This window comes from Microtus ochrogaster, chromosome 1 (genome assembly GCF_000317375.1).
Source record: "Microtus ochrogaster isolate Prairie Vole_2 chromosome 1, MicOch1.0, whole genome shotgun sequence".
Taxonomy (NCBI): domain Eukaryota; kingdom Metazoa; phylum Chordata; class Mammalia; order Rodentia; family Cricetidae; genus Microtus; species Microtus ochrogaster.
Window position 1 is genome coordinate 67377471 of NC_022009.1, and position 23395 is coordinate 67400865.

The 23395-nt window shown below is 46.5% G+C and overlaps 1 protein-coding gene across 2 annotated transcripts in view; it reads left to right on the plus strand.

Moving 5' to 3' along the window:
* Positions 1-18321, plus strand: part of Acad9 (acyl-CoA dehydrogenase family member 9) — a 26543-nt gene extending 8222 nt beyond the window's left edge. For both annotated transcript variants that reach the window (XM_005343795.3, XM_026782270.1), the window contains exons 4-18: positions 316-422; positions 1180-1280; positions 2026-2104; positions 3007-3181; positions 5008-5081; positions 7205-7280; positions 8863-8933; positions 9129-9248; positions 12638-12766; positions 14092-14171; positions 14832-14958; positions 15162-15239; positions 16008-16136; positions 16751-16823; positions 17511-18321. In XM_005343795.3, the coding sequence (XP_005343852.1) occupies positions 316-422; positions 1180-1280; positions 2026-2104; positions 3007-3181; positions 5008-5081; positions 7205-7280; positions 8863-8933; positions 9129-9248; positions 12638-12766; positions 14092-14171; positions 14832-14958; positions 15162-15239; positions 16008-16136; positions 16751-16823; positions 17511-17611 (1520 nt within the window). In that variant the 3' untranslated portion in view covers positions 17612-18321. The remainder of the gene's footprint in view (positions 1-315; positions 423-1179; positions 1281-2025; positions 2105-3006; positions 3182-5007; positions 5082-7204; positions 7281-8862; positions 8934-9128; positions 9249-12637; positions 12767-14091; positions 14172-14831; positions 14959-15161; positions 15240-16007; positions 16137-16750; positions 16824-17510) is intronic.
* The last annotated feature ends 5074 nt before the right edge of the window (positions 18322-23395 follow it).

The following is a 23395-nucleotide window of genomic DNA, read 5'->3' on the forward strand; positions in this document are numbered from 1 at the left end:
CAGCAGAAGAGCCTTGATCTGGTGCCACCTGGATTGTAAATGTCTTTTGGTAGAAGGGGTTTGCGACATACTCAGTGGCTTACTGTTTGTGTAGATGTCTATATTAACAACTCAGCTTCATATATGTTTTCTTGCCTCAGAAATCTAAAAATGTATACAGATACTCTGGATAAGATTATAGAGGATAGTTTCCTTGTGCTACTTTTTGTTTTTTAATTTTCTTTTAAAGTTTCTGCTGTTACTTTAAAATTAGAAAAATAAAATAAATCTCTTTCCCCAGTTGGAGAGTCAGCTAGACTGGTCTGTCTTCCTTAGGTGGCCTAGGCCTCTCCAACACCATGTATGCCCGGCTTGGGGAGATCATCAGCATGGACTGCTCCATCACCGTGACCCTGGCGGCACACCAGGCTATTGGCCTCAAGGTCAGTTGTCTGAGGTCCTATGTTTGGCTTTCTGGGGGAAGTAGGAGACAGGGGACTGCTCCTGTGACATAAATGGGTTTGATCGCTCAGGGTCTAGCGGAGAAACCCAGCTGCACTTGCACATGAGACAGGCTCGTGCTGTCTTTGGAAATGCACCTTTCCCTGTCCTGTCTGCACACACACGCTGCCTGCTCCCCGAATTAAAACATGGTGGTGGGAGGGACAGCTTCAAGGGCACACAGTCCTCAAGGTTTCCCATTATCCGGGGCAGTTCTGTACACAGGTGAAAGGCAGTTAAATGGACTCGGCATTCAGCTTTGCAGCCCAAGATTAGGTGTCCAGACTGCAGTGATTTAGCAACAGGGTTGGAGTTGGGGAGCACAGCTTTGAAACTGTACATTCCCATACTGGGTGAAGTTCTAGCACCCCCTGTATTCACACTTCATCATCCAAACCTTCCTGCCCATAAAGGAGAAGTCCTCAGCTTGTAAATCATACCTGACCCATGGTCTCCCAGGATTGCCCTGAGGTAAGCAGGGATGAGAATCCTAGGTTGGCTCCAGAGCTACCACTGTGGTAGACCTTGTGCGTAAGTAGTGGGCCTTTCCTCAGCAGGTTGGCCTTCTAAGCAGCATCTGAGGCTGCTGCCTCTGAACTCATACTGTTTTCCCTTGAGTGAAGTAAATATTGTCAACAGAGGGGCTGCCCTTAAAGACACCTCACTCTCAACTTCAGTTGGTCTGTGTGTTTCTTTTAGGGGATCATCTTGGTTGGCACTGAGGAACAGAAGGCCAAGTATTTGCCCAAACTGGCATCTGGGGAACACATCGCAGCCTTTTGCCTAACAGAGCCAGCCAGGTCTGTCTCCTCAAAATGTCACCTGTGTACTTGGCACCATCAAAGGTCCCTGGGACATGGAACTTGTGTGGAGTGGCTGGTTTGTATTTCCTTCTCTCTGCAGCCTTCAGAGTCAACAACTATTGATAGGATAGCAATCTTCTCTCTGGCCCATTGAGACTTACAGATGGATTCTTACAGTCAGTGTTTGTGGCTCACAAGCCTCATTCAAACTTGAGTGAGTCTTTCAGAGCACATGGAGTGGATGGCAAGTCCACATTTCCAGATTAGGAGCTGCAGCTCAGAGAAGTTGTAACCAGTCAAGGGTCACACAGCAAGGACGAAGCAGGCCTGGGCAAGACTCAGATTCTGTTGCAAGTCCAGCGGGGCCCTGTTTAATCGTGTTTCCCTTCACCTGAAATCCTGAACAGGCTTCCTCCTGCTGTGGCCGAACCCACACAGAGACTGCAAAGCCCTTGTGGAGCCCATTTCCATGTGGGGCTTCTGTCCATCCTGTCTCCACTACTACTCTTTTACTTGTTGTCCACACAGATCTCATTGGTATAAGTTTTACTGGAATGTTCCCTTCTGCTTCCAGACTCTGACCATGTTCCTTGTTCAAGCATCAGAGCTCAAGTGGAACAGACATGGGGTTTTTGGTCTGACTCGGTGTTTTAAAGGCCTGTCTTATTTCCAAGCCCTCGGAAGTATTTTAATCTTACTCACAGTATTGTTCCCCCTCGGTCACATAGCTCTGTCTTTGCAGTGGGAGTGATGCTGCCTCCATCCAGACCAGAGCTATGTTAAGTGAAGATAAGAAGTACTTTGTCCTCAATGGCTCCAAGGTATAGCCATGACCTCAGTGCCCTGTCTGCTCTAGCAGGCCACTGACTCTGCGTGTCCATCTTCTGTACATCACACTGGCCGTGTGCTGCTCCTTTATCTGAACAGCCGAGGCACCGCTGAGTGGCTGGTCAAGACCCTCAGTGGCAGAGGCAGGACTAGAGCAAGGCCATCTGACTCCATAGTCTCCTTGATTCTGTGCTCACAGCTGCTCTTGTGTGTTGATTTTCAGTTCTGGTTCCACACAATTTCAAAGATGTAAAGTGTTGTGCGGTGCACTCATGGCCCTGGCACCCGCTGGAGGAGTGCACACCCCCGGCTGGCAGTCCTTCCTCTGCTGGCAGCAGCACCTCTGAGTGTCAGCTGCAAGATTTCATCAAGGACTGCTTAAAGATAGAACACTGAAATGCCTTTAGCAGTTGGGGGAAAGGATAACAATGGCCTCTTACCTAGTTAGCGTTCAGATTTCCTGCTCATCTCTTACTAAAAGTAAATAATTCCCGTCCGTTGCAGTCCATAGAGCACTCTCTCCTCATCCCCACTTTCGCTCCTTTGGCTGATAAGTAGATACAGTACATAAAACTTGTACCCTTGTGTTTGTGCAGCAGTGATGAAAAGGTTCCTTCTTTCTTTAAGTCTGTCAGTGGTCGGGTCTTAGTGGAGCTCAGAGGCCATCTTAGTGACATTAGCTATGCTCCAGCCCTGCCCTGCCCTGGTTCCTGAGCGCATCCCTGCCCTGGAGAGACCTAAGCCGCGTCTGCTCTTGTGCCCATTCACACAGGCTTGGCTTATATGGGGCTTTCCTCCTTGTCTTCCCTGATGCGGAACATCTGCGTGTTGGCCTGAAATTCAGTGGGTGGGTGGAGCTGAGGGGTGTCTCTAAGGATCTTCTGTTTTTCCTCAGGTTTGGATTACCAATGGAGGACTGGCCAGTATTTTTACTGTATTTGCAAAAACTCAGGTGGTTGATTCTGATGGTTCGATAAAAGACAAAATCACTGCATTCATAGTAGAAAGAGACTTTGGCGGAATCACTAATGGGAAACCTGAAGAGAAATTAGGCATTCGAGGCTCCAACAGTAAGTGTGGCAGATAGGCATGTGCACGAGTGTGACAGACCCGAGAGACACGTTCACTGTCCACTCTGATAACGATAACGGAAAATGACATCTAATTGCTTGTGGTTTCGGTTAAGCATGTCCGCTTAATCAAATTAAGAATGCAGTCACAGCCTATGCTCCTTGGTGCGTTCAGTACTGTTGATTCTAGGTGAGTGAAGTCGGTTGGAATCTTAGCCTTGATGGCACAGTAGTGGATGTCACACAACCACGGTGTCTGGAATAAACATCTTCTGGCAGGCCAACCCATCTCTTTTCCTGGAATCCCTTCCTCTCTCTTCCTTCCATGCAGACCTGCCTTTCCTTCCCTGGTCAGCCGTTGCTTCAGTGGAGGCTGGTGTCCTGTTTGTTGCTCCATTCACCCAGTACGGCCACGGCATTCTTAAACTGTTCTCATGGTGCAGTTTCAGAGTGGCCACCCTACAAGGGACTGTGTTCCTGGCACATCAAGGCCCACATTTGTGTGCCCTGTGTCTTTGGAGCTGAGCATTTCAACAGTGTCACTTCCCTGTTGACAGCTGGGAAGCTGGTGCCACAGCAATATGCAGGACCCCAAAGAGGGTCCAGGAACATAAGATGAGGTCAAAAATCTTCCCTGAACCCAGTAGAGTATTCTTGCAAAGAATGGCCAGATCCTCTAGCCCATGTAGCCAGCCCTTCAGTATGACCAGCAGACAGAGAGGTCATGTCTTGTGGCATTTCATCTCCACACTTTGCCAGAGCAATAGCTGAGTAAAAATCATCAGGTCAGCTTATGGCACTTGGCCTCATTGTCTCTTGAACCCTGACCTTCTGTATTCTTAGTGTCTCTCTCTCTCTCTCTCTCTCTCTCTCTCTCTCTCTCTCTCTCTCTCTCTCTCTCTCTCTCTCTCTCTGGTTTAACCACCCAGGAGTTAGGTTGTTTGTGTAGCAGAACATGCAGGCGGTGCTGCAGGGACTATTGTGCAAGGGCACTGTCCCAACCCTGCCTCACCCTGTGAGCCTCACTGTGTCACTCACATGGACCAGAAGAGCCTGTGTTTCTTTCAGGATTGCTGGTGGTCCCTGGCTACAGTGGCCCTGTCTGTCAGTCGCTTCAGGATTTAGCTTGCAGCTGTAGGATTTTATTTCTTTGGTGGATGCTTCTGTCTGAAGGGTGCTGATGAATTGGTTTAGATTACTGTGTGTCTGCATACATATGACTAGCTTCATTTCATCTGCTAGCACCGCACCAAGCTGGGAAGATGCTACCCCATATACAGGGGTATGGCTGTGTTAAATATAGGGAACAAGAATCCTGTTGAATCTGGGTTGGAAGAAGAAATGCTGGTGTGCTCTATTTGTCTTTCTGTCTTTGACTATTTTGGTCCTCTCAGCTTTTGTTAAATGTTACCTTAGAAAAGTCTGGCATAGCCTTTCAAAGAATGATAGCCGCCCTTGCAGCCCCGTCTCTCTGTGCTGTTTATTTCCACTGGTCCCTGTGAGTGACACAGTGAGGTTCACAGGGTGAGGCAGGGTTGGGACAGTGCCCTTGCACAATAGTCCCTGCAGCACTGCCTGCATGTTCTGCTACACAAACAACCTAACTCCTGGCTTGTTTATTTCATCATAGCACTGATCATGCGACCACGTTCTTGCATTTATAGAGTGTCTTTCTGGCCAAAGAATGAGCTCCATAAAGGCAGGAATGTGGCCTTTCTTCCCTGCTCTTCAGGATGCTAAGAGAGTGACTTAGTCACAGGCCTATGGGTCAGGAGCTCACTGGTTTGCATGTATTAGTCACCATCTTTCAATTCCATGTGTTTTAGCTTGTGAAGTCCATTTTGAAAACACCAGAGTGCCTGTGGAAAATGTCCTTGGAGAAGTTGGAGGTGGCTTTAAGGTGAGTTGAAGGCCAGTCTCCTGTGAGTGCTGTGCCTTTTCACGTGTGAGTCTCGTGTTCTGCTCTGTTTTCCCTAGCACGTGAGCCTGTGCTTTATCTGTAACTGTGTGTGTGTGGCTCTTAGGACATCAGCACTGTAGAGACCGGAGGAGTGGCTTGCTCCTAGAGGAGGGGTCTCACTAGGATGAGGAATCTTTATCTTTTTCCTGTGTGAGGAATGGATTTCCCTTCCCTAGTAAGTGTGAAAAACAGAAGTCCAGGTTCCAAGAAACTAGCACCCTGGGTCTTAACTCCCTCCCTAAACTTTTCCTCTTATAGTCAGGTTTATATTTTAAAGATTTATTTTCCTGAGATTAGAGTCTCACCATGTAGTTCCAACTGGCCTGGAACTCACTATGTAGACTACACTGGCCAGAAATCCACCTGCCTCTGCCTCCCTAGTCCTGAGGCGAAAGGCGTGTACCACCTATTCAGTTGGATTTGTTTATTTCTATTTTATGTTTGTATGTGAGTGCCTACATTTGTGTATGTGAATTGCATGTGTGCCTGGTACCTGTAGGGACCAGAAGGTTTCTGATCCCCTAGAACTGGAGCCACAGGCTGTTGTAAGCCACCCTGTGGGTGTTGAGAACTGAACCTGAGTACTCTTCAAGAGCAGCAAGTGGTCTTAGCTCCTGAGCCATCTCTCCAGCCCCAGATTTATATTTTATTGAGAAGTGTTTTATGTGACATTTAATTTGCCATTTTAAATACACATGCCTATCATTTTTAATATATTGTCTTATACTTCTCATGCCATGCTTCCAGTTCTACCCCCATCTTTTGGCAACTGCTGTTTCCTTCTGTTCTTTGGGTTGTGGATGATGAGCATTTCATACGGCTGGAATCGTACACACGTGAGGTGTTTTGTGGCTGCTTTCGCAGCATATTCTCAAGCCATCGTCCACGTCTCAGCATGAGCCCGCATTTCCTTCCTTTGTGTGGGTGAATAACCACCTACGGCTGAGTAAACCACATCTTACTCATCACTTCATTAGGCTGAATTGTTGTCACTTTGGGGCTAGCACTGTTGTGTGTGAGCTTTCATCTTCAAGTTTGTGTTTGGAAAATATGTTCACAATCCCTTTGTGTGTAACTGTAGTATCAGAATTGCTGGATGTATGGAGACTACAGTGGGTCTTTGAAGACCTCTTCCCACGGTGCCTGCAGTGTCCAAGGGTCCCCATCTTCCCCAGCTCTTGTGTTGTTGCCCATTTTTAGAACAAAGCCTGTGGCTTCACTCAGTTTCTTCCCTTGAGAGCTCTCTGTGGAGCTGGAGAGATGGCTCAGAGGTTAAGAGCATTGCCTACTCTTCCAAAGGTCCTGAGTTCAATTCCCAACAACCACATGGTGGGTCACAACCATCTGAAATGGAGTCTGGTGCCCTCTTCTGGCCTGCAGGCATACACACAGACAGACAGAATATTATATACATAATAAATAAATAAATAGATATTTTAAGAGAGAGAGAGAGAGAGAGAGAGAGAGAGAGAGAGAGAGCGCTCTCTGGTTGGTGAGGAGACCCTGTGACTCCGAATGAGGTGGCACAGCATGTGAACCAGAGCTGCGCACCTGTTCACTGTACTGGATCAGACAGAATGAAGGGCAGGGGAGGAGGCATCAGCCAGTGTTGTGGCCTCCTGGCTGCAGTCACCAGGGTCATCTCTGTGTCCTGAGAAAGTCACAGCTCTGCTCTGAACACAGACACCTGCTTCATCTGTAAAATGTGGGTGCTGACCTCAAAGCACAGCTGGAAAATCCTTGCTGCTTGCGGCATACTTACATCAGTCTGGGTTTCTGTGCCTGCCCATGGACCAGGAGTTCTGACAGGTGCATTTAGAGTGTGAGCAATGATGTTTTCTGTGGTCAGAGCGAGGCCAGTGATGTTGATGGGAAGGTACAACAGTGACTAAGCCTTCAGAACTGCTCGTGTCTGCCCTGGAAACAGGCAGAGGGATTAACTTGGTCTGGATGCTGGCATAGAATCCTGTAGACACGTGCCTTTGCTTTCTGAGCACAAGATGGTATGGCTGGCTCCCTCGGCCTTCTTCAGTGCCTCTGAACCTTGTCTGCCCTCTCTGCAGGTAGCTATGAACATCCTTAACAGCGGGCGATTCAGCATGGGCAGTGCTGTGTCTGGGATGCTCAAGAAGCTGATTGGTAGGTGAATAGTTACTTAACTCATGCTGTAACAAAATACAGAAACAACCTTAGGAAGGGGGTGGGTAATTTTGGCTCACAGTTGGAATGCCTGGTCCATCTTGCAAGGAAGGTGTGGCTAGGACATCTCTAGCTGTGGCTGCTGGAATGGGAAGCAGTCGACCACGTGGGAAGTTGGGAAGCAGGAAGAATAGATGCGTGCTCCCATGGCTTCTTCCCTTCTTCCTCAGTCCGGAAGCTCAGCTTACGGGCTGATACTGCCCATATTCAGGGTGGTTCTTCCCACCCCAGTTAAGCATCTCTGGAAATCCCTCACAAACAATGCCCAGAGCTGTCTCCTAGTATCGTGATTCGTGCTTCTAAAGCCAATCAGGTTAACACCAAAGATTAATCTCCATAGTAGGTAAATAGGAGCAGGAGCCCTTTGCAGCACCAACTGCATACCAACAACGTCTCTGTCGTTTCTTCTGGATAGGCAAGGCTGAGGTAGGCCATTTGGACAGACAGCTTAAGTTTGGCATATTGCCTTTGATTTAGACCAAATGTACTCCTTCCCCAGAGGCTAGTATATTTCAATATTCCTCTGCTTTATTTACACACTAGTCAGGCATTCTGTCAGGAGCATAAAGTGTTGCTACTCTATCCATGACAAACATGGCTGTTTAATGAATGCCAGTCCTTGAGCCAGGCACTAAGAAAACATTAGCTTTGATCTCACCAGAGCCCCATGGCTCATTGGGCATAGATGTGGGCTGGGAAGTCCTGGAAGCAAGCACAACCCTGTGTGTTTTGTGACTGTTAGAGTTTACAACAGTGTAGGCACACATTTGGACTCGTCCCTCTATTTGGTAAGTAGAGAACTGAGGCCCAGAGAGGGCGGTGGTTTACACAGGCCCATGCATCATGACCCAGAGGCAAATCTACCTGTTATGCTCATGCTGAACCTACTCGTTCAGCATGCTCTGTGGCTCTCATCAGTGAGAGTTCTCATAGGCTGGAAACATTTGAGTACAGGTACAATTGGAGACCAGCTGCTACTGGTTCACACCAGAGGGCATATTTGGAAACAAGTTGTAGGCAAGCAGAACTAGAAGTACTGGTGCCGGGGTAGTAGGTACTGAGTGTCCCTCTGAGGCTCTGAGAACCTGGCACTATAAACAGCTGTACACATTGAGGCCCCAACCAGAGCTCTGACATGAAGGTACCTGTCACGTTGTAGTTGAGTGTCTGTGGGCCCTCTTCACATCTTTCTTGGATGCCCTGTGCACCTCGCTTACACCCGATGCCTGCAGCCTTCCTCTTTGTATCTCCAGTTTTTCTGTGAGGAGGGTGGTATGTAAGGGAGATGAGTGTCTTCCCCCCACACCCTCACAGCTGACTCAGCCTTCTCTGCTCTTACCCTCCTGCCTACTGCCTATAGGCCCGTGAGGACCAAGAATGCCCCCTCCAACCAGCTACCAGAAAGTGGAAACCAGAAATGCTGGTCTTAGGAAATACTTTCCAGAATTCAAAAATCTTTTTTTGTGTTTGTTTTGGATTTTTTTTTTTTGTCTGTTTTGACAACTCTTTTCTTCTTCTTCAGAACTGACTGCTGAGTATGCCTGCACAAGGAAGCAGTTCAATCGGAATCTCAGCGAATTTGGTTTGATTCAGGTAAAGAGGTTTTCAGTTGCTGGTTCGCTGCGCTATGCCTATGGGCAGGGACATAGGATGAAATCTGTACAAGGCGTTATTGCCACTGGGACATCAAGGCTTCTGATGTAATTTGCTTCTTGGGAGAAGAGTTAGGAGATATAAGCCTATGCACGTGCAAATTGCTTCTTGATTTTGTTTTTCTGAACATTTCAGGAAAAGTTTGTGCTAATGGCTCAGAAGGCATATGTAATGGAGAGCATGGCCTACCTCACCGCGGGGATGCTAGACCAGCCAGGGTTTCCTGACTGCTCTATCGAGGCAGCCATGGTGAAGGTAAGCCCAGCTCAACTAGAGCTAGCACTTGGGGGAGATGCAGCCTTTCTGATCTGTGGCATTGTCGACCGTCTTCCTCCTCCTGTTAAGTGAGAGAGCGACTTGACTTAGTATTTGCACATGTGCAGCTTCCTGGGTTAGCAGGGCCCTAGGGTGAAGTTGGGAGAAGTGAAGCCGAGTGTGAGTCTGCAGGACTCAGTGTTTCCCACTGTAGACTGTGCCCATTTAGTGTGAGTCTGCAGACAGCTCAGTGTTTCTCACTGTGGATTGTGCCCATTTTTACTGATTGATCCTAGTCGTAGCAACAGAAGGCACAGATGTCAAAACTATATCCATGTAAATTATCTGGGCTCCCCTGGGGAGGAATGACCTTTTTTCAGATTTAATAGCCTTTCTTCTTGGTCAGAACTTTGTTTATAACATGTTTAATGAGGTAAAAAGAAGGCACTGGTTACAAGAATTGTATTTCTTTGGTGTGTAAAAGGGCCAAGTCCTGAGTTCCTTGAATGTTGTTTTTTTATCCTAAGGGGATCCAGAAACATTGCAAGTAGAAAATGCTTTGGTGTTCAGGACGGGCCCACGTTTCTAACCCCTGTTCCTGGGCTTCCTCAAACCATCCCTTTTCAAGGTCTTCTTCCTTTGCTGCAATAAGGATTCTCCTAGCTTCACCTCTGGGCCATAACTTTGTCAGTTAACAGGGTGGGGTAACATTGGTACTGCTTCAGTTGGATACCTAAGGGTTAAACAGGCAAATCTGGGATCACAAGTAGACAGAACCTGGTCCACAGCATACAGCAGTCACTGTCTTTACCTCTGTGGCATTGGGTGCTTCCCGCTCTTCTGTTCAGCCACCTTACTACTGGACCTATTGTCTTTGGGCCATCACTGTCAGCTGGAACTGTCTTCCTCGGCTCCACAGAGTTTTCTCATATGCTTACTTTAAGAGTAAGAGCCTGTAAGTTCATTTTCACAACCCTCTAGCTTTGTTCTGTTTTTTTTAAAGTATTTTTTAATTTATTTTTTGAGAATTTCATATAACCTATTTTGATTATATACTTTCCTTCAAATCTCCCTAGATCCTCCCCCACTTCCCTACCCACTCAACTTCATGTTCTTTCCCTCCCCACGGAGCCTGGTTTGTGTTGTCCACCTGCTGAGCACAGGGTTTGGGTGGAGAGTGGGTGCTGCACCAGTGTCGTTCCATTGAGAAAAACTGATTCCTCCTCTCCCAGCAGCAATCAGTTGCTTCTTGGCTATGGACTCTGCACCCACTTCCCTTTCTCCTTGTTGGGATTTTGTCTGGCTTGAACGTGTGTAGGTCTTGTGCCTGCTGTCATAGTCTCTGAGTTTATATGTGTATCAGTCCTGTTGTGTCTGGAAACTCTTTCCTTAAAGTCATCTACTACCCCTGGTTCTTCTAATCTTTCCACCTCCCCTCTGCATCCATCCATCTCTGAGCCTTTAGAGTGCAGCAATGGTAAAGGCATTTAGGGCTGAGTGCTGCAGGGTCTCTCTCTTGCTGTCTTCACTTGCCCAACTACCCCCTTCTAATTAACAATCAGTGAGCTGGATAATCCACAGTAAAAGGTAGTTGTGGCTTTATTTACTAAGTTGCTTACCATGGAGCTGAAAGGACAAAGAGATCAGCCATCTTGGGTTTCCTAAACTGGGCAGTTTCCAAGGATATGGGTACTTAAAGTGTTAAAGTCAGGAAGACCTGGGAAAAGCACAAGTTGGCCATTACCTGCAAAACAGCAGAAGTAAGCATTGGCGCCTGGACTCAAATGCTGAGTTTGCTAGTTCCTAACCATGTCACCTAGAACAATTCACTTAGTATCTCTCAGCCTCCATTCTTATCTATACAGTGGAGGTCATAAAATCACCAACATAAAATTACTGAGAAAGCTAATGATGCTAAAACTTACAGTGCCTAAAATAACATGTCATTTCTTATTAGTTTTATAATATCAAGGTATAATCAAGATAAACAGTAAAATTCTTATAGAATAAGCACAAATATATATGTATGTAGATACCAATTTGCTGCTACTTCTGTTTGGGGTTCTTGTTTTGAGGTTGGGGAAATTTTCTTCTGTTTTGTTGACAATATTTCTGTGTCTTAGACCTGGGTTTCTTCTCCTTCTCCTATTCCTATTATTTGTAAATTTGGTCTTTTCATGGTGTCCCAGATTTCCTGGATATTTTGTGCCTGATTTTTTTACATTTAACATTTTCTTTGTCCTTTTCTTCTATGTTGCCTTCAACGCCTGATATTTTCTCCTCCTTACCTCGTACTCTGTTAGTGAGGTTGATCTGAGGTTTTGTCTGACTTCCTAGATTGTCCATTTCCAGTTTTATTTCAGTTTGGGTTTTCTTTAGTGGTTCTGTTTCTGCTTTCATGTCTTGAGCTGTTTTCATTATTTCATTCTACTCTTTGTGTTTTCACATACTCTGTTAAGGGGTTTGTTCGTATCCTCCTTAACGTTCTTGTCTTATGTTTCAGCTGTGTAGAATTTCAGAGTCTACTTAGCGAGGGTACTGGGTTCTGGAGGGGACACATTGTCTTGACTATTAATGTTTCCATTTTTGTTCTGGTGTCTAGGCATTTGTAGTAATGATAGTTGAGGTGTTGGCATCTGGTCTTGCCTTTGTTGGGTAGGTGTTCTATTTCTTAGTTGCTCTTGTCCTCTGGATCTTAGGAAAGGATCTCTAGACTGCAGGTTGGTTGTGGTTACTGAGTGATTCTGAGGTAGAAAGTATTTCTAAGAATTGGCAGCTGACTTAAAGGAATGGGAATGGACTAGAAGGTCGGGTTGAGAAAAGGTCTTTTTCCAGCTATAATACAGGTGACAACCCCACCTTAAATTGGCCTCTGGACTTGAATTCCTAAGAGAAATGGCAGAAGATGTGACAGCCCAGAGAAATGGGCACTGGGGAGTCTGCTGTGGTCCAACTGGTGCCCAAGAACTGACCTCTTCCACATGCTAACCTAGAGCTGAGTTTCTCTATCCATAGAATGTTCAGTAGACAGTGGCCAGGAGAGAAAAATGGTAGCCCATGAGGGTGACAACAGTGGCCGCACTGCCTAAGAAGGGGAAATCTGGGTGAATTACAAAGCACAGGAGTTGGCACAAGAGGCATGACAAGTTATGTTGGGGATGGAGCACACAGGCTGGTCACTGGTCCAAGAAGGCGAAAGAACTTGCCTGTGCTTACGTGGAAAGTTTCTCTGAACCACTCGTCTCCAAGCTCAGGTTTTCCACACGTTCTCCAACTGGATTCTGGGCTTCAGCTCCCCAGAGCTTAGGCTTTGCTCTTAGAGGACCCAAGGGGATGACTTGGTTGTGGAGCAGTCCCACCAGGCTCTAACCTTGTCTGGGTCTGTGCAGGTGTTCAGCTCCGAGGCTGCCTGGCAGTGTGTGAGTGAGGCTCTCCAGATCCTTGGGGGCTCGGGCTACATGAAGGACTACCCCTATGAGCGTATGCTGCGGGATGCCCGCATCCTACTCATTTTTGAGGTGAGTATCCCTGCTGACCCTGCTTCCCTGTACACCCCTTAGTGATACCCTGTGTTCCTCTCAGCCTTCCTAGCCCTGAGAAATTGCTACGTCCCCAGAAATGACCTAAAATGACATAGCAGGCTGACCTCTGGCTGAACCCTCAACCACACACCAGTGCTTCCACCCTCTCTGGCTTTGTAGAGGGAATCAGGCTGAGAGAGTCCAGCAGCCCCTTCAGAACGCGCTCCTGAAGGCCTTTTCCACTGGGCCCGTAGCTTCCCAGTGACTGCTGTAGTTCTGCCAGGGCAGGACTCCAGTCCCAGCTCCCGCTCTGCTTCCGTCCCACTGTCTAGGCTGTGCTTTCACTCGGTGAGCTGAAGCTGAGCTGACTCCTGTCGGCTCTAGTAGGAGGTCTCCCTGGTCGTGGGCCCAGTCAACATCTCTGTCTTATCAGCCAAAGTCTATTAGCAGAAGGGTTGGCTCCTCCAAGAGCCAGGCATGTCTAAGTCATTTTGTCTGGAGGTTGCCTCTCTATGGGCCCTTCCTGCAGGGAGAGGCCTGGATTCCTCAGAGTTCCTGGCAACGTAGTTGGTCCAGCAGGGTTTGCTCTTGGGGCCATAATTTATAGAAAGGTGAGGAAGTTTTAATGTGAGGCAGACTTTGTTCAGAGCTGGGTGAAGAACCACGAGAGCCTCCATGCCCAGTTTTTCCTCTCAGGGAAACTTCTCTCTCCTTGGTGCCAGTCCAACTACAGGATGGTGCTGGGCTGTGAAGCCTACAGCTTCCAGCTTCCTGTTCTATAGTAGAATTGTATTAGAAGCCTAGTAGCTGGGGTACTGTTTTTACATGGAGAAGGTGTGTGTGTGTGTGTGTGTGTGTGTGTGTGTGTGTGTGTGTGTGTGTGTGTGTTTGTGTGTTTGTGTTCCCCTGGGGAGCTTCAAGCTACTACTGCTCAGCTGTCTGTAGCTTCCCCAAGGATTCTGATCTAAGATAACCCACAGAGCCATGGGTTATCTGTTCCACACTTTGTGTGGTCATCACATCCCTTCATTGCCCAGGGAAACCTGGCTTCAGTTTTAATAAGGTTTCTGGGACCTAGAAAAATGTATGGACTATGCCAGACAGCTGTGAGGTAAGCGTCCCAATGAGAGGCCATACCCTCTGGTCAGCCTTACTACCCTTCCCATGTGTTCCCTAACACCAAGCCACAGCCTGCTTCTGTGCCTTATTCCCAAGCTGCTTCAGGGGCAGCCTCTACCATCTGGACAATAGGTAGTGGCTGGATCTGTCCAGTCACAGACTGCACTGCTGGACTGCTTTGACCTTCACACTTCTGGCTACAGGGAACCAATGAGATTCTTCGGTTGTTCATTGCCCTGACAGGCCTGCAGCATGCTGGACGCATCCTGACCTCAAGGATCAAGTATGTGCTATTTTCCCATCTGTTATTGGTCCCTACCTGTCAGCAGAGGCCAGAGAAAAGACTGCCCAGTGGGTGGGTGGTGCAGCCTGCACACAGGCTCACTGCAGAGCTGGCACAAGCAAGTACAGTATCATTTGCACAGTAGTGACAGGGTCCGGAAGGCAACACCTCTAACATCCCCCTCACCAAAAGCAACAGGAAGGGCAACCTGCCCAAATTGTTCTCATTGCCTTTGGGGTCACATTGTCCTCCAGGCACATTAAATTCGATCATCCCTCCCTTGCAAATGTCCCTCTCCCACACTGGAAGGTACCTGGTGTTTGGAAATGTTTATTATGTTGACTGCACTGCTGAGACATCCAGAAGCTAAGGAGTGAGAGGTGCCCCACTAACAGGTTGCAAGTTTGAGACTAGTTTCTCTTCTCTGCCCCTCTACCCCTGCTGGAACCCACATACAGGCTGCTAATAGGACTTTGTAGACTACTTTACTGTTTGAAAGCTGGCCATACAAAAGCTTCCCCCTGCCAGGAGGAGAAAGCCACCCTGCGAGGAGCCCACATGCTCAGCTATAGAAAAGCCCAGAGTTCTATGGTGCCATATTGTTGGTCAGTGAAAACAAGCTGTAGAGTCTTAAATCACAAGAATGTGCACTTCCTGCAGAGAGCTTAAAAGAGGCAATGTGACCACAGTCTTGGAGACAATTGGTCGAAGGCTTCGGGACTCGCTGAGCCGAACCGTGGACCTAGGACTGACAAGCAAACCTGGCGTTGTACATCCCAGTCTTGGAGTAAGTATGCCCAGCGCGCCTGTACTTCACATTTGGGTCCCCTCCTGCCAGGTATTCCCAATCCAGAAGGCTGTGGCTAGCATCTGGGATCCTCCAGGACAGTTGGTACACTCAGGTGCCCCACTCCTTCTCTGCCCTTCACTGGACCTCCAGACTGAATACTAGGTGGGTAGAGATGCCAAGTCTATCTTCTTCACTGACAGGACAGTGCCAACAAGCTTGAGGAAAATGTGTATTACTTTGGTCGGACTGTTGAAACCCTGTTACTCCGTTTTGGAAAGGTAAGTGGGTCCTGCCTGGGCATGGGATACTGTAGACAGAGGCTGCTTGTTCTTTCTTGGGCCCCATACCTGAAATAATCACACAGAAACTATATTAATTACAATACTGCTTGACCAATCACTTAAGCATATTGCTAGCTAGCTATTAAATCTTAAATTAACCCATTTCTATTATTCTGTGTATTACTACAAGGTGTTGCCTAACGGTAAAGTTTTGGCATCTGTCTCCTTTGGCAGTTACTTAGCACCTCTCTGGCTCCACCTTCTTTCTCCCAGCATTCAGTTTAGTTTTCCCTGAGCCTTATTGTATTCTGCCCTGCCACAGGCCCAAAGCAGCTTCTTTATTAGCCAATGGTAATAAAACATATTTACAGCATACAGAGGGGAATCACACATCAGGATACTGCCTCCCCTACTTATACTCCTATGCGGTCAGTAGCCATGGGTCCACTTTGGGCTCATTGCCCGCCTGTGAGTCCAGGCCTAGAACATGGAACTGCTGGCCAGCACTGCCCGTGGTGGTGGTGGGGGCCCTGCTGAGTGAATTATTCACAGTGTTCTAAGTACCTTCCAACCAAAGAGTGCCTCTCTGGAATACCTACCTGAGGCTGAACTCAAGGAGCTAATGTCTGTGGGGAGTCTTGCTGAAGGTGATGTTGAGTGCACTAAGCTCCAGACAGGTTTCTGAGACCTGTTTAAGCCTGACGTGTGCCCAAGTATAGAGAAGGGAAAACGTCATTGGTCACCACTCTGTACCTCTGTCCCCAGACCATTGTTGAGGAGCAGCTGGTGCTGAAGCGGGTGGCCAACATCCTCATCAACCTGTATGCCATGACGGCCGTGTTGTCACGGGCTAGCCGCTCTATCCGAACTGGGCTCCCGAATCACGACCATGAGGTAAGTTGCACAGCCCTACACAGGAAATAGTAAACAAAAGCCTTAATGAGTTTGCCAGGATTGTGGCTACAGGGGCAGGCCCTTTATCTACTGTGCTTTAATGAAGCCTGGAGGGAGAAGTTGGGTAGTTTGGATTGTTGGGGAGTCCTGCACTAGAGAGGCTGAGCCTCCAGCCCCAAGGAGGAGTTGCAGAGATGGGTGGATGAGTTTGCTGTGCTGTGGCCATGTCATTGCTGCTCCTGATCCTGGCCTTTAGTCTTGGGCAGGAGGCAGGTAAGTGACAAGCCCACCCTCATTCCCTGTACTACACTTTCCTCACCCTGCAGGAGGAAGCAAGTTGGTCACTAGCAACTCCTGTTTGTCAGGCTCTTGACACACATTATTCCAAATAGCCCATGGGTGCCCACTTCCCAGAGACAGAAACCATTTCAGAGATCCCAAGGAGCTTGCTCCTGGTCAGGCTGTGTTTGGGTCATGGTGCTATGTAACTTCTGAGCCAGGCATTTTTGCACACCGGGTATCACACCCGGTGTGGCAATAGGCTGGATTTTTTTGAGTTTAAAGGTCAACTTCGGGGCTCTCAGTTGCTGTCCCTTCTGACTTTGGTTCTCTAGGTTATGTTGGCCAACATGTTCTGTGTGGAAGCGTATTACCAGAATCTCTTCAGCCTGTCTCAGCTGGACAAGTGTGAGTGAGATGGCCTGTGGGAAAGCAGGCTCCCAGTCCAGCCAGCATCGATAGCTCTTGGTGCTTTATTTCCTCCCAAAGCTTGCTGGTAGGAAAGTGATTTGGGCTCACAGTAGAGGGCTTGCTAGATCAAGTACATCCCTACATACTAAGGCCTCCTATGTAGGATATGCTTGTGTCTGTTAGGAGAGATCCTGAAAGAAGGAGATGGCCATTATCCTCGTCTCTTTAGCCATAGACTCTAGCCAAAATGATTTACAGAATTGCAATGTCTTCTCCAGAAGTCTTGGCCCTGGAAGACAGGTTACTTCTCATTTGAAATGCATTTTCTCTTTAGTAACTGCTTGTCCTTGTTTTGAAATACGACCAGGTTTACCTTGGCATGGCAGTCTGAAGAGCTTCGCTCTGTTGCCAATTAAAGTGGAGAAGGCCATTACAACCGTTACTGAAGCTGTAGAGCCCAGCCTCGGGGCCTACATGGCTTGCAGGACTGTGGTATACTGTGGAGCGTAGAGAAATGACCTTTCCAGGAGCCAGTTAACAAGTAGGGTCTTCTCACATAAGACCTGGGTCTTTGGGTACAGTTAGTCCAATGGGGAACTAACTTAGGTAGAAACACACTCCTTGAACCTCTTTGTATTACCATGTTGCAAAAAGGATTACCTATACTCCTTTCTTCTCTTACAGATTCTCCAGAAAACCTGGATGAGCAGGTTAAGAAAGTGTCTCAGCAGATTCTTGAGAAGCGAGCCTACATATGTGCCCACCCTCTGGACAGGACATCCTGAGGCTGGGACAGTGCCCCTGTACCTACTACATAGCCCAGGTTAACATAATTCAGCATTTTTTTTTTTTTTTTTTTTGTGGTTTTTCAAGACAGGGTTTCTCTGTATAGCTTTGGAGCCTGTCCTGGAACTAGCTCTGTAGACCAGGCTGGTCTCGAACTCACAGAGATCCGCCTGCCTCTGCCTCCCGAGTGCTGGGATTAAAGGCATGCGCCACCATCGCCCGGCATAATTCAGCATCTTCAGAAGACTGAATCCTTGATCCTTGTGGACTGTGTCATTTGTATACAGTAAAGCAATAGTATGAACTATCGCTCTGCAACAGAGAAGTAGGTAGGTGTTGGCCTGTAGGCCCTGCGTCTAAGAGATACCGTCTTGTGAAGGAAAGGAAGGAAGGAAGGATGGGCCAAATTGTTAAAGAAAGATGGAACCAGATTAGTGGTGGCTCCTATGTGTGGCTACAAATGATCAAGGATCTCTGTGGAAATGGCTCACTCTATGGCACAAAGTTCACAGGGAACTAGGGTGTAGGTAGCCATTCCTACTAAACCGCACACTGAAGACGCAAGCTGAGTCCATATCACCTACTAAACCCGCTTATAGTCTGTGTAAGGAACCTTCTAATGGAAAAGAATGTAAAGTGTCACTATTCATGTCCCATCTCCCAATCATGAGGGTGTCTTAACAATAAAAATGTCTTCTTGGGTATTGTAGAGATCTGTCACTTCCTTTGTTAGGATTATTCCAAGAGGTTGGTTAGTTTTATTTTAATAGAATGTTATTTATTTGATAGTTTGGCTCATGTAAATAATGTATCTTGGTCATATCTATTCCCAGCTCCCCCTTTTTATTCCTCTGGTATCCCCAACATGCTCACCTCCCTACTTCTTTTTTTTTTCCCCAACCCACTGAGTCTAAGTAGTGCTGCGTGAGAATATTGACTTGTTGGCTTGCTCTTGTGCATAGCTTCTTTCCAACCCTCTCTTTAGCAACGTTCGCTGGGCTTTGGAAGAGGGTTGATATGAATTGAGAGCCCAGAACCCAGCAGTCCTTTCTAAACGCCTGAGCTAATAAATAAGTTTTTTCACCTTCATCTGTAGACTAAGCAAAATGCCAATTTAATTCCTAAAATGTACCAACTATTCTACATAATTCTGTCATAAGACTAGAAAAACACTTCAAGAACCTGTACATTTGGTTCTAAGCACTTACCATAAAGTACAGTAATTTTTTTAATGTATTATTGGAAGGCATAGATGAACAGATCAGTGGGACAGAACAGCCCCAAACTGCCCTACTTAATCTTGTCTAATCTTGTCAATTGATTATCAAAGACGTACAGACAAATCAATGCAGAGAACAGTCTGTCCCACAAATGTCCCACTAATGGCTACAGAGTAACTATGGAAAAGGAAACCAAATGGATGAAAACCATAAACAGCATCTTAAAAAGGCCTTACGGTAGAAATCTCATGGACCAAATTGTAGAAAGCAGTCTATATAGCATTGTGTTCTTGCATAGAGCATGATTCAGAGCACACATCCAGGAACATTGAGCTGTTGTACCACCGTGGACCAAATATTAGAGATGCTAGAGCAGAGACCCTTTCTAGTATCTCTAGAGTACTGGTTCTCAACCTTCCTAGTGCTGCAACCTTTTAATACAGTTCCTCATGATATGGTGACCCCCAACTATAAAATTATTTCTGTTGCTACTTCATAACTGTAATTTTGTTACTATCTTATAGCAAATTATAATTGAGTTGTAATATAAGTATATGATATCTGATACATGGCCCCTCTAAAAGGATCATTTGTTGGACCCCAAAAGGGGTGGATACCCACTGCTCTAGAGGGAGCATAGGCCTGCTGACACTTAACATCCGTGGACTTCAGAATCGAGGTGAGGACATACAGCCCCAGAAAGAGATGGGTATTGGACCACCTGTGATTCTGGGAGATTCACTTTGTCTTAGTGTAGACAGCAGAGGCTCCTGAGGACTGACTGCTTTCAAGGATTCAGAGTAGTTTATCAGAATAACTTAATACAAAACTGCCCTTTTAGCCCTCCACTCTGTGGTCCTCTGAAAGCTCCCTGCTTCCAGGGAGTCCGTGGATGGTTTTGCATTATGCCAAAACGGTCCTCAAACTAACCAGAATTTGCTGGGAAGCCCTTGGTTGCAGCTGTAAGCATAGTCCAATGACTGCCGGATCCCTGGCATTCCACTTTAGGGTTTTATTAGAAGATTTAGGTTCATGTCCATAAAACTTGTACACTCTGTTGTGGTTAGATATCCTTTTTTTGATAATTCACCCCCCCCCACACACACACACCTTGGTTTTGACTTTTCTCTTGCTTTCTTGTTGAGTCTTCTGGTGGTGCTGCGGATCAAGCCCGAGACCTTGTGTGTGCCTGGCAAGCACTCTACCAAACATTTCTTAAGTTACAAATACAATTTTTAGGAATGGCAGGGGACACTGAAACAGCGTCTGAATCCTGTAGGTGGGACAACATTCATACGGAACTTAGAGATGACAGATGAAGCCTTTACATAGCTTGGATGCTCACTTACCGAACAAGGGCAAATGGTTCAAGAGAACAAGCCAGGAACAAGACTCTGGTACTAGACATGCAATGAATTTATTTTATAATATGAGGTGGTATTCTATGTGGAGAACAGTCATGATAGACATGCCTTCAGTTTTCATTGAGGGAAGTTATTAAGTATACAGTAACCAAAAGTTTAAAAAAAAAGCCACAAATCTTGAGATCCAGCCACTTATATCTGTAAGGTTTACAGAAGAGCAAGACTAATAAGGCCAAAAAATAAAGCTTTACTGGGGCTTGAACTGCTGTGTGTCTCTGAAAAGGGAGAACAGTGCCACCAAACGGGAGTTTGGATATTTATGGGATCGTTTAAGTTGGGTATGTGTCTTAGGCGTTTTATTGCTGTGAAGAGATACCCATGACCATGACAACTCTTAGAAAGGAAAACATTGAATTGGGGTGGCTTGCTTACAGTTTCGGAGGTCCATTATCATGGTGGGGAGCATGGCAGCGTGCAGGTAGACATGGTACTGGAGAAGTCCTATATCTTACAGACAACCGGAAGTCCAATGAGACACGGGTGGGGGTACCCTAAGCATAAGAAACCTTAAAGCCTGCCTCCACAGTGACGTGTTTCTTCCTACAAGGCCATACACACTCTAACAAAGTCACACCTCCTTATAGTGCCACTCCCTATGAGATTATGGGATATTCAAACTACCACAGTGGGGTGGTGGTGGGAGAGCATTGAAGGGGAAGGGAGCTGCTGCAAGCAAAGAAACTGCCCTAAATAACTCTTTAGGAGGGGCCCTCTTCAAAGAGATAACAGGGTACATGCGAGTTTAGATAACAGAATGCAGTGGTCTTGGGTCAGATTCTGACACTTGCAAAACTTGTAGTTTATTTACCCAAAGGCCCTGGTTCTCTCTTGAACAGGGACCTGGGCCAACCTACCAGTATCATCCAGCTAGAATGACGGGAGAAGCCAGTGAAAACCACATGGAGGTCCTGGTGGATAAAGAGGGTCCCAGGCAAAATGCCTTTCCCCCAGGCGAGACTTCCAAATAGCTGTTCTACCACAGGTGCTACAGTCCTGAGAACAGTTTAGCTCCCGGCTACTCACAAGGGCGCAGTGGATTTTGACTCAAACAATTTGCTCTCTTTCAGTTTCCAAAGGGGCACTTATTTTTACTCGGCTGTTCCTCCATTTGCCACAGTGCCAGAGGCCCAACAAGGCCCTGGACATTTTGAGGCAAACATGATAGATTCTGAAATGTGAAATGTGAGGGTATGCTGACTAGATTTATTTCAACTGGACAGAAAATAAGAGGAGGACACCTTGACTGAGACAGACTGGGCTGTAGACCTGTGCAGCATTTTCTTTTGTGTATGTGTGTGCAGTTCTTTTTTCATTTTTTAATTCATTTTACATACCAACCACAATTCCCCCTCCTGCTCTTCACTCTATCTCCCCCCACCCCATCTACTCCTCCCATGGGGAGCCAACAAAACCTGGCACATCAAGTTTAAGCAGGACCAAGCTCCTCCCTTCCTGCATCCATACCACCCTAGGGGATGGGCTCCCAAAAAGCCAGCTCATGCATCAGGAATAGGTGGTCAAGTCGGGGGAGTGACAGAGTGGGAGAGCAATGGAAGAGTTATCTTAATAGTGGGGGCCATCACGGGGTTAGGGGGAAGCTGGTGTTAGGGGAATTTCCAGGAATCTGTAGCACAAATAATAAAAACACAGAGACAGATATTGGGGTTCAACCTGAAGATCAGAAAAGCAAAGCAGTCAAGCCACTAGAGAGCTCTTACCTGTATGAAATCTTAGGACTGAAAAAGCGAATTCCTGTCTCGTCCCACCTTATATTCCTCTCTAGTGTTGGAATTAAAGGCATGTGATTAAAGACAGGTGCTGGAATCACTGGGCGAGCTCTGTTTCCCTTTTAGACAAATTCAGTCTTGGCCTTGAACTCACAGAGATCCGCCTGCCTCTGTCTCCTGAGTCCTGGGATTAAAGGTGTGTGCCACCACTCCCTGGCCTTTAGTGGCTTAGCTCTGCATGCTGATCTGCAGGCAAGCTTTATTTGTTAAAACATAAACAAAATACTACTTTTGTTTATGCATTGCCCCTTTTGTCTAATAAAAAAAGGGAAGAAAATCTATATATAATAAGCACAATAACTATGTACAATATATACAGGCAATAAATGCATCAACAATGTCTAGTTCATTTACATTTGACAAATTCAGAAAAAATACTCCATTATCCTATCCTGGCAAGTCCAAAGTATTATACATAATTCACTTTCTATTCTAACTTGTGTTATCAATTCAAAATTATATTTTCATATCTCTCAACTTTATATACTTTACATTTCTTTAGTGAATTTCCTTTTTGAGTCTGTTAAACAAAGAAAACTATATAACTATCTAGTCTTCAACCACCTCAGAGACCTGAGAAAGAAACAATATTAAATGAGCAAGGGAAAAGTGTGTTCAAGCAACTTCAAAAAAAGTGAGGAATGACAAAAACAACTGGCTGCCTGGTCAGTAGCCCAAGGTTCCTTTGCAACATTGGGGCATCCATCTTTGGTCAACAATCTAGAATCCTGGACAGACTTTTCTATGAAACAGGATTTTTGAAGGACTATTCTTCCTTTTCTTGGCAATGTTTGGCAGTCTCTTTTGTGTCCTGCTTTCCAATTAAGACAGCATACAGTCAGCAGTAGAGGCAAGAGCAGTTTCTAGTCTAATTGCTTTATTTCTTCCCTGGCATCAGAGCTACCCATGCATCTTGCATCTCTCATATAAAAGTGGTTTTGTGAAATAATGTTATTATTTACTTGCTTTAAACTAGAGGAGCTTATGGCCCTCATCATGTTAAACTAACCCAGAACTGTATTTTACCTATGTGAAGAAGCATGTTCTGTTGGCACCAGTCATCGTATGTCCCTTGGTGTGCACCGCCCCTGCATGCGAGGTCTCAGACATTTCCAAAGCTTTCCGCCCAGTGCAGGGAACCCATCCTCACTATTAACACACTAAGTGGCTGTAAGTGCTGTCTGCCTATGTCCAGGTTCTGCTCTGAGCTAAGAGCCAGCTCTACAGAAGCAGAGAGACCTGAGCTCCAGCAAAGGACTCATTAACCTCCCTGTTGAGGAAGCAGCCCTTGGTGTGAGCGGTTTGAGCCCAACAGGGAAGCATGTGCTCTCTCCAGAGCTTCGTGGGTGACA